Source organism: Centruroides sculpturatus, unplaced genomic scaffold, assembly GCF_000671375.1.
Source record: "Centruroides sculpturatus isolate CEXI.00-Female unplaced genomic scaffold, Cexi_2.0 scaffold208, whole genome shotgun sequence".
NCBI classification, from domain to species: domain Eukaryota; kingdom Metazoa; phylum Arthropoda; class Arachnida; order Scorpiones; family Buthidae; genus Centruroides; species Centruroides sculpturatus.
Window position 1 is genome coordinate 606,732 of NW_019385210.1, and position 11,801 is coordinate 618,532.

The window sequence follows — 11,801 nt, forward strand, 5'->3', positions numbered from 1 at the left end:
CTCTTTGCTGAGCTGTTCCGCGACGAAAACAATGTTGAGCAATGGCAATGTCGAATGGTGACACTCGGTAAGTAATCCTACAATTTTTTGTTTATAGCGTAGTTTATACGGATTATTCCCAAAAAATATATACGTATTTTGGAAATGTTGAGTCGGATTAGTCTAGAATCGATTAATTTTATGGAAGAAAATCTTTCAAACAGCCGTAGTCAGTAAACTTGACACGTGTCGGGTTGTGATTGGAAGGATTCGTAAGAAAGCGGATTTCTAGAGAATGGAACGTATCTCTATCTTATAGGGGGTCGACTGTATACATTATATCCCATATAAAATTCGCACCGCTATAAAGTTTAATTAATTAGAATTTCTTTATTTTCACAAATATTCTATGTTATGGAAATTGACAGAATTGTATAATTTGTATAAAATAATTTTTAAAATTATGTATAGAACATTAAAAATCGTTGGAAAAATTAAAATTACTATACTTTTAAAGACTAATTAAAGATTTTATCATAATACAGTGGATGATAAGTTAACGAACGTAATCCGTTCGTTATCCGAATTGTTTGTTAACCGATTATCGATTTACCATAGGTTTTTATGGGAATTTGATTAATTCGTTCCGAAGACTCCAAAAAATAAAAAATAAATACTTTTTTACTACTAAAGAAATATATAAACTTACAATTTAGATGAAATTAAGACAATAGGAATTTTATTTATTTAACGTACCGGTATGTTCTAGTTTGTCCGAGAGTCCTGGATTTCTCCTGTTTTTAACCCTAAAAACTAGATTAAAATTTCAAATAGAACCAATTTTAATGCAATATATTCAATTTTTAGGTCGATAAATTATATATATATATATTTGAAAATGATCTGTTTAGAAATTTTTAGACAGTTTATGTGATTCTTATAAACTGTCCTGATTTGGGAGATAAACAATATGGTGATTATAATTGTTGACGGGCCGGATGACCGAGTAGATAAGGCAGTGTTTTTCAACCTTTCTTTGAATAGTGGCACCTTCCAAGGACTATATACTACAAGGATAGCCAGATCCCTATTTTACAATGTTAGCCAGGAATGCCAAGTTAGTGACGTCAGCACGCGACCTGACCTCTCTGTTTACATAGAGCAGGGTGTGCACGTGTTTAGTTTTCGCTTTTAATATTCGTCCAATTTTGTGATTAACGAAGTGATTTATTTTAATATTTCTGTAATTGTTTTATTTGACTAAGTTTTTTATAAGGTAAGATGATTTAAATATAAGTCATTAAATATTTAAAGCTATATTTTTATGTTAGGTGAAGAACAAAATGCTGAGTACTAGGTGTGCTGTGTATGGTTGCAATAATAACCTTCTTTTTTCAAATTGGAAGCAACCTGTTTACATCGGGTTTGATCAAAAAATGACAAGAGAAATACTTTTAAAATTAATAGCAGAACTTTATTTACTATCGTATAATGTAGTAGCTTGCGTCAGTGACTGTAGTTGCAGTAACATAAGTTTATGGAAAGAATTGAATGTGAATATCAATGAAACGTTTATTATGAATCAATTATTATTATCAATGAAACGTATATTAGAGATATAAATATGTGGTTCGACATTTTTAATAGCTATGCACCAAAAGGTTCTGTTCCAAGCAAAAATGGATATGGTGTAGACTTGGAATTACAAGAAGAACATTTAAATAAAATGATAAAAATAATCTCAACAATGAGAGCAAGTGGAAAAAATGCCCTCCAAATTTTCCAGAAAGGAATGATAATCTCAATGAAATCGCTAATTGATCTTTTTCAAGATATGAAATCGACTTTTGATATAAAATACATCTGCACTTAAATCAAGATTGTCTGGAAAAAATTTTTTTTTTTCAAATTAGAAGCCGGGGTCCTAATGAACATCCAAGCCCATTAAATGCTATATATAGGATTAGATTGATTATTTTAGGTAAGAATCCTGGTATTTTAGAGTCAAAAGTAAATACTACAGATCGAAGACAAGAGGAATATATTATACCCAAAGTTTTAGAGAAAGCACATGTAGAAGTATCAAGTGAAAATACAGACCAATATACTGAATGTAAAACTACTTTTTCTTCAAATAAATCTTCAGGAAACTCTACATGCAATCTAGACTTTAACACAATCTCTGAAGAAACTTCCTACGATGCTCTCGAGTATATAGCAGGATATTTTGCCTATAAATATAAAGAAAAATACCCAAACTTAATTAATTCCACTAACAAAATTAAAAATCATTACAACTATAGCATTCCGTCATGGGTGCAACATTTATCTTATGGAGGGCTTATTAAACCTACTGATGAATGGCTAGCAAAAATTATAGAATGGAATAAATATTTCGAAATATATCACGATGAATCGTATAAAAAAGGCCCCGGAGTTGTACAGAATTAGTCAGTGGAAACAGTTTTACCTTTTACTTTAATAAAAGATTTTTGTAAATTAAGAACTATAATAAGAATTAATTATAGAAATCTTAAACAAGAAAACTATAAAATATTGAAAAGAATGCCTTCTGAAAATGGTGATTGTCGAAAAAAAATTAAAAAGTTAAGTAAGATAATCACATAATAAAAAATATAGCTCATTAATTTGTTAAATAAATATTAGACAAAAGACTTGTAAATTTATTGACGTACAGTACACTTATTAAATCCGAAAATTCTACAGTAGTTTACATTTAGTAGTAATTTAATAATTAATTAAGAAATGATTTAATATTTTATCGTATTTTGTTATTTGAAAGATCTGTCATGTTGAAGTAGAGGGCTTGCTGTGACGTCACATAGATCCAAGGTCACGCTAACAAATATACGGGATCTGGCTATCCTTGTAGTTTAAAGTCCTTGGGCACCTTCAACGATATTTTTTTTTTTCTTGCGGCACCTTTTACATCTTTGTTATTATGGAGTTACCGTTATTTATGTACTTTTAGTAATGCAGATGAGAAATGTTAATTTCTCACCTGCATTAGTAAAAGTACTATTTCGGTATTCTACTACTGCTCAGTACTATTTCGCGGCATTCCGATTGAAAACCATTGGGTTAAGGTGTCAGCCTATCATTCTCTGCGATCCGGAAACGAATCCGGACAGCTCTTATCGAATCCGGAAACGAATCCGGATAAACTCCAGGCATTTTTCGAAGGATGGTCTGTTTTGAATATGTCGGGCCCATTGTGGATCTAGCCGAAATTATAATGGTCGTGCAGAAAAAAGCCCTCTTGGAAGTAGAAATTAGGTAGCCTATTTTAAAATATTCTTCACTAACTGTAATAACAAAACAATAGAATTCACTATCATTTGTCAATCTTTCTTTCTTTCGTCTCCTCCCTGGTTCATATGAAGATATTATAGGGGCCCATACACGTTAAGTAAATCCTTTGAGGATTAACCGTGCATGCCTGACCTTGAGTAATTCCTGGTAGTGTGTGGGGGAAAATTTAACAGTTTTGGCGAACTGTACCGACCACCGGAGTAAAATCGAAAAACCATTTGATTTTCCTGCACAGTGTCAGACTGCCCAGGCCGACCTTAACGTGTATGTCGTTGGGTCGTTCAGTTGTGAGACCGCTGAGTAGTTAGAATAATGTCTCTTGAATGTTTGGAAGAATTATTTTCTATAACCTTATTAACTTTTATTATTTATAACCTAAAAAATTAATTTTTCAGGTTATAAATTATTTTCAGATCAAAAATTTCTCGAGTAAATTAAAATTATAAATAATTTTAATATTTAGAAAACTTCTCAATTCATTTCTTCCGTTTTCATAAAACATCTNAATTTCATACCTGAAATTTTAAACATAGCCAGTTAGAAATTTTAAAAATTTAGCCTATTAGAAAAGACATTATTTAGTTACTCACTGAAAATTTTCAAATCTCTGTAATGATTATTTTAATTTGACTTCAAAGTCATTTGTGTATCATATTTTAAAAATTCGCCATTAAAAACACTATCATGAGGTTAATATTTTGCAAGAAACGTCATAATGATGATTTGTAGATATTCAAAAGTCATAATAACATCAATCAATAATATACTTTTATGTGAGGATAAACATTAAATGATAATACAATTTTAAACAAATATTTCTATTCATAAGCTAATATATACACTTTATTTTTGAAATCGCGTGGAGTATAGAAGGATATGTCTAAAAATGCAAACAAAATTTAACTTTATCGAAGTACAAACTCAAATGTCAGTCATGTAGCCATTTCTGTGATGACAGCGCCACCTCTCTGAAATGATCGAATACTATTATTTCGGTAAAATTCTAAAATTAGTCGTTTTATTTATCAAATATAAATAAATTAAAAATTTATATCTTTCGAGTTATTCGCAGATTTCGGGAGTTTTTTCATTTAAAATAATTTTAAATGAAAAAGTTTAGTCATCTGGTGATATTTAAGTTAAGTTTCGAAGTGAACTGATTGACAAATAAAAACTAAAGGGCCCATACACGTTAAGTAAATCCTTTGAGGTTGCCTGACCTTGAGGAACTTCAGAATTTCCTATCGCCCACACACGAAGAAGAAAATATCTCAGCAGAGGCGTAGCTAGGGTGAGGCAAGTAGGGCACGTGCCCTACTTGCCTCACCCTAGCTACGCCTCTGCTGAGATATTTTCTTCTTCGTGTGTGGGCGATAGGAAATTCTGAAGTTCCTCAAGGTCAGGCAACCTCAAAGGATTTACTTAACGTGTATGGGCCCTTTAGTTTTTATTTGTCAATCAGTTCACTTCGAAACTTAACTTAAATATCACCAGATGACTAAACTTTTTCATTTAAAATTATTTTAAATGAAAAAACTCCCGAAATCTGCGAATAACTCGAAAGATATAAATTTTTAATTTATTTATATTTGATAAATAAAACGACTAATTTTAGAATTTTACCGAAATAATAGTATTCGATCATTTCAGAGAGGTGGCGCTGTCATCACAGAAATGGCTACATGACTGACATTTGAGTTTGTACTTCGATAAAGTTAAATTTTGTTTGCATTTTTAGACATATCCTTCTATACTCCACGCGATTTCAAAAATAAAGTGTATATATTAGCTTATGAATAGAAATATTTGTTTAAAATTGTATTATCATTTAATGTTTATCCTCACATAAAAGTATATTATTGATTGATGTTATTATGACTTTTGAATATCTACAAATCATCATTATGACGTTTCTTGCAAAATATTAACCTCATGATAGTGTTTTTAATGGCGAATTTTTAAAATATGATACACAAATGACTTTGAAGTCAAATTAAAATAATCATTACAGAGATTTGAAAATTTTCAGTGAGTAACTAAATAATGTCTTTTCTAATAGGCTAAATTTTTAAAATTTCTAACTGGCTATGTTTAAAATTTCAGGTATGAAATTATATGGAAACATGTACAAGAATATCATCATTGTTACTTCTGGTTTTGTGTGCATTTTAGCCGTTTACTTATTTGATGTTTTCATACAAAGAGTAAATTTGGAGAATTATGAAACTTGCTGGATTGATTATACGGATAATGGAAAGATTAAGTGTCGGCCGACGTGTAGCAGAGGCAGTTTTAGCCTGAGCGGGATGGAGAGCTGTTGCCGCTTGCTGACTTGTGATAATATTCAAGAAGTACGACCGTTAAGATTATTAGTTCGAGGTGTAGTAAAAAATGTAAGTTAATATTTAATAATTTATAGCTTTCATGTTGATGGAAGAATTTTATATACACTGATTTTAGACATTATAATTGTCAGTGTTGTGAAAAACAATGGCTGCATTCAGCAGACTAAACAATTCCAGTACTGTTGAGTATTTTTCTACTGAAATGCCAAACATGTTCCGAAAAAGCACTACTGTAGAGGGCACTCTTTTGGAACATGTTTTTATGTCACATTTGGTAGCATCTTTCATTTACACTTCCTAGCACTACCTGAAACTGACCAATGAGGCTTTTTGTTCCAACACAATGTCACTCGTCATTCAGCAGATCTGGGTTGCTACGTAACAGCTACCGATTTGCTCAGTTACAACTGTTGTCTGCTGAACACAGTCATTCTCTTCCATTAATGTGTTAGTATCAGGATTAAAACTAAATAAATTTAGCATTGAAGTAAAGTTAAAATAAAGAATATTTATTTACAGATATTTTTAGCCGAGTGGTTAGGAAAAGTTGTTGTTTTGTCTAATTTATCATGTCCTTTGTACAAAACAGATTTTGATCATCACATAAATATGTTAAAAGAATTTAGTCCCAATGAGAATATTGTGCAATTAATTGGTTATTGTAATCATACCATTATAACAGAATATCATAAATTAGGAAATGCTTTAAACATAGACAATTTAGAAAAAAAATTTGATTGGATAAATGTAACAACTAGATTCTCATTTTGTATACATTACAGTAAAATAATTGCATTTTTACACAATAGTCCTTCTGGTACTAGAGTAATGTGTGATTCGAGTAGTTTAACAAAAACTTTATCGCAATATCTTTTAACTGATGATTTTCGTCTAATATTGAATGATTTAGATGCACTGCCAAAAGTTGATCACATGATAGGGCAGAAAATCAAATGTGGACATAGCAGGCTGACTGGTAATTTTGTAGCACCCGAACAACGGTGGCCACATATAAATAGAGAATTTGAGGATAAACTCATGCCCCATTACGATGAAAAGACCGATATCTGGAAAATACCAGATGTCTGCAACAAACTTCTTGGTTACAATAGAGATAGTGATATTATTAAGTTTATGCTTTTTGATATTCATAAACAATGTAAAAATGAGTTGCCTCATAAAAGACCAACTGCATTATCTGTTTTAAAAAGATATAAAGAAATAATGAAGGAAATAATATAATAATGTAAGTTATGTTATTTGAATAAATTTTTATATTTATCATAATGCATTTAATCTCATGATACTATTTATAAAACATTCTACAAAACAAATAAATAGATAAAAGCATTTGTATATTCACATTTATTCATCACACTTAAGAATCAATATACACAGCATCCGAAAGGATGAAGCTTTCTGTACAAAACTTCCAATAAATTTCAATTTGATACAAGGGTAGCTTATTTTCCTATTTAATTTACATTCCTTTTTTGTAAATAATACCTGTAGCAAAACTAATTACCCAGTTACAAAGTAATACTATTCAACTGTGTAAAATGAAAGTAACGTCAAAAAATTATAAAACGTGCTCTATAAATATTCAAGAAATATTTAATAATTCTTAAAACAAATCACAGACAAGAATGTGTATACATATACAGTATATTGGAGAAAGAGTGGGAGTGGGAAAAATAATACAGGTCATGGAATGTCTTAAAAAAAAAAAATTTGTGTAAATTGAAAAATACATTGAAGCTTTTGTTAAGATTTTGAGATGCTCAGTTTATGTTAACAAATGTTGTTATTCTTTCTGTTAATTCTTTTGTTTTAAGTTATTTTATTGCTCACAACTGATATGAAAGATTTGGCAAGTATACATGCTTTGATACATCACTTAGGTCTTCTACATAATTTTCATGTAGAAGACAAAAACATTTCATAAATATTTAATTATAATAAATGTAACAATTTTTAATTAGCATTCTAAATTATTATTAAATGTAACTTATGATTTTACATAGCTTTTTTCAGCAAAATTTAAACATTACATTTTCAAAATAAAGTATTATTAGTACTTTTAAATTTTAGTATATAAATTTTTAATTTTGCAAAATTCCAATGCTTATTTCATTCTAACAAATAAATGCATTCAAAAGAATCAAGCAACAAAAACATTTTGATTTTGGCACAATATTTAAAAAATATCTATTTATTTAAAGCATTGGAGACATAGGAATTTTTTACCAAGGAACTTTATATAACACTCACTTCCCTGATTTAAAAACATATTGAATATTACATAATGCTGTGACATTGCTAGCTTGCAAACAGGTGCTAACAATGCAAGCAATATCTTACTAAAAACATAATTTTTAAAACTGGGGAAATTCAAAACAGATAATTCAACAATTTTTATAAACTATAAGTTAATAATCTCATTCAGGCAGTTTGGAAAAGGATATTCAAAGCATGTTTAAGGCACCACAGTGACACAATGCAAAATTTCTGTAAACTCTCAACATTAACACTCCAAATAATTTTAAACATTCCTAAACTTGTATTTTAGGTAAATTTTTTCTTAAATAACTTTTAATACAGTTGATTTGCTACCCATCATGTCTTCTTGTGGAGCAGTTTGCAATTATACTATAATGTATTTTACTATCATTGCAAAGCACTTTTAAGTGTCTATAAAAGGCACCACACCAGAATTTAAGATTCTGAATAAAATAATTTCTGAGCACTTCTTTACTACTAAAAGTTCAATTCTTCGTCGTCTCACTTGAATAATCAAACTGGTGGAATGCCTTTATAACAAAAATTATGCCATTTAAAAGAATGCAGAATGTGAAGTGTTTGAATAAATTATTGTAAAGTAACAAAATACTTCTGACAATACTCTTGTTGAACAAATAATATTGACCAGCTTGTCTTGTGCTTTTCTTATCATGACGGTTTAATAGTTCGTTTTTTACTAACTCTTGTCCTACTAGCCCGAGGAAGCGTAGCATATGTCACCTAGTTAGAACATTAAAAAGAAAATTAATATAAAGTATTATATCAAATATTATATGTTGTTAATTACGTACTTCACCCTGTTTTAATCCAGGCGGAACACTTCTATGAGCTGTACTGTGGATACTCCTTGGAGCTTTATGAACACTTCGTGTACGCCGAAAAACTGGAGCTGATTCGCTCTGTGTGACACTATAAAATAAATATTACAAATTCAATATTTGTTTAACAAAAAATTTTAAAATAAGCATGTTGGTAATATGGACTATTAAAATTTCAATCACAGCCTAATATATTACCTAGTATGCTTTGTTACTAGCTTTCACTCTAATGTATTAAAAATAATATGTATAATTAACAGAAGATATATGTTTTGTGACAATGATTTATAACTATATGGAATCTGAGTTACATTTATAAAATATATTGAATAACAAACATTTCTGGATTATATTGACAAATTACTATGTATAATGACCCACAACACATTAACTGTGAATATATCAGATACATTGCACATGTTCACCAAACTGTAGCTTATGAGCCACATGTGACTCTTCTAGGTTATTACTGTGACTTCTATATACTTATACAAATTCTTATAAATTTGGTACATACTACTTACATATATTTCACTTTTGCTTCAGAAGTGACAATGAAAAAATGAAGGTTTCTAGAAAAATGCAAGCATTAAAAACTGAAAATGAAAAATCCACCAATGATCCTGATTTTAGGAGCATTATTATTCTGGCTGAATAATCTAATTAACAAAATAATGTGTTGTTATGTTCAAAAACAGTTTCTTGCATTTTTCTACAAACCTATATTTTTAGTTGTGTCACTTATGAAGCCAGGGTGCAATATGTAATATTTTTGTAAGTTTGCTGACTACTCTGTAATGTGATATACACACAGACTAAGCATAAATTACAACTTAACCTTGAACAGGGAACTGAAAGTTTGTAAAGTCAAAAGAGTTAAATAAATGTTTACTAGATATACTGTTAGGTAAAGTATACAAAGTAAAACAACAGTAACATCTACTATAGAAAAGTGATAACTATAGTATTTTAACTACATAATATAAAATAAAATATTATTCCAATAGATGGTGACACTTTCATATTTCTGATAGGTGATATATGGATCCTATCATGACAACGTTTAACTTATTCCTTCCATATAACAAAAAAATTTACTAGAGCTTTGCAAGAGTTTGTCATATCACTATAAAATTGAGATAGAACTGGAAAGAAAGAAGCAATCCCTGAACTAGTTAGGCACAGAAGAGGCAATTTTTGTACTTGATGGATGCTTATATGTGAACTTTGTACTAGCTGGCCGTGAGAGAGACTATACATAACTTTTTTTAATATTTGACAATGTGACATATTTACTACTTTTGACATTTCTATAGCTTACATCATATTCATACAAAAAAAAAAAATGATATTAAGTTCTAACATTTGATATACATTAATATTTACTTAAAGTGTTTATTATGATATCTTTCTAACAATTTGAATTATAACAAAAAAATTGTATTCATACATATTTGAATTTTATCATCAAATCTGATCCTTTTTCTACAATCTTTCCTGATCTGTAGACAAAGGATCAGATTTGAAAAGAAAAATTCTGAAACTTTTTGAATTTTTCTTTACTGACAAAATTCAAAATCATGAATGGATAGTAATAATAGTCATTTTACAACAATTTAATAATCATAAAAATATTATCACCACCATCACTACCACCTGATGATAAATTCTTATTAAATATATTTCAAATCTATTGTATTGTACATAATAATAATATCATATCTTCCTTTTCTTTGAAACTCTTCTTGTTTATATGGATGAAAATTAAACTGATGTAATAGTGCTTTTACAATATATCATTAATAACAAACAAGATCAATTGCTGCATTATCACAGTGATTTCCAACTGGTGTTTTTCACATACCCAAGGGTACATTAAAAAAATTAATAATGACAGATGTACTATAAGAATATTTGGATTTTATGTTGAGGTCTTAAAAAAAAAAAACTTTAATGTAATTGCAATGCTGCATAATTGATCAAGATGGTATTGCTTGATGAACACATGAAATAAAACTTAGCAAAAATGGGAAATGGTAAATAAAACTTTGGAAAATAAACTGCCAAGGGTATGTAAGTCATAAAAAGGTTGGGAACTGCTGTATTATTCTTTTAGGATGAATCTGTTACTACTTATATAATTGATAAAAAATGCTTTTCTAATATAACTTATTCGTAGATATGAAAAATTTATCTTAGAATTTTTCTCAATCTCTTATTGGGTGGCACATACAGAAGCATCCAAAAAAGGAAAAATACAGTTTTAAAGTTTTATTTGGTAATGTACTGTACATTTGAGTTACATTTGGTATGGTAAGAAAATTGCATTTTTAGCTTTAAATTTACACATTTATCAGTCTTTTATCTTTTCAAAGTCTTTGAAAAGATATTTACCATACCAAATGCAACTCAAATATACAATACATCATCAGATAAAACTTTAAAACTAAATTTTGTATTTGGAGCCAGTTCTATGCATATCACTTTGTTTAAAAAGAAAAAAAGAATGAAAATAAATATTATTATATAAATACATCTGAAATGATTCAACTGTTTAATAAGAACAAAATTAATTAAATAAAAATGACAACATAACAGATTCAACTATATCTGTAAAGTTTAAAGACATTGATAAACTAACATTACTAACCAAACAAAACATATCTAATATATAATCGAGATGGGTTGATGATAATAATAATCAGCGCAGAGCCCAAACGGTTAGGAGTTGAAAGTTGAAATTTGGTACATAGTTAGGGTACGTCACGAAAACGCACACTAAGAAGAAGGGATTTTTCGAAATTCCCCCCCGGGGAGGAGAGAGACAGGATTAAAACTTCTATATACATTATGGATACAAGCCCAAACGGTTAGGAGTTGAAAGTTGAAATTTGGTACACAGTTAGGGTACGTTAGGAGAACGCACACTAAGAAGGGAATTTTCGAAATTCCTCCCCACGGGGGAGAGGGACAGGATTAAGGCTTAACACTTCCATCAACAATGGAAGTGTTAAGTAACAATGGA

At 29.4% G+C, this 11,801-nt stretch overlaps 2 protein-coding genes across 8 annotated transcripts in view; one reads left to right on the top strand and one right to left on the bottom strand.

Moving 5' to 3' along the window:
* Positions 1-4,979: 4,979 nt before the first annotated feature.
* Positions 4,980-11,801, top strand: part of LOC111636156 (lysine-specific demethylase 3B-like) — a 172,779-nt gene continuing 165,957 nt past the window's right edge. For 5 of the 6 annotated variants that reach the window (XM_023381339.1, XM_023381340.1, XM_023381341.1 and 2 more), the window contains exon 1: positions 5,396-5,705. In XM_023381339.1, the coding sequence (XP_023237107.1) occupies positions 5,400-5,705 (306 nt within the window). In that variant the 5' untranslated portion in view covers positions 5,396-5,399. Of the gene's footprint in view, positions 5,341-5,395; positions 5,706-11,801 lie in introns of those variants that run through there. The other variant, XM_023381342.1, reaches the window with a different exon arrangement.
* The window catches only part of LOC111636158 (receptor expression-enhancing protein 1-like), a 69,844-nt gene continuing 65,048 nt past the window's right edge, over positions 7,006-11,801 (bottom strand). For both annotated transcript variants that reach the window (XM_023381351.1, XM_023381352.1), the window contains exons 8-9: positions 8,750-8,867; positions 7,006-8,678 (exon numbers count right to left, since the gene is read on the bottom strand). In XM_023381351.1, the coding sequence (XP_023237119.1) occupies positions 8,607-8,678; positions 8,750-8,867 (190 nt within the window). In that variant the 3' untranslated portion in view covers positions 7,006-8,606. The remainder of the gene's footprint in view (positions 8,679-8,749; positions 8,868-11,801) is intronic.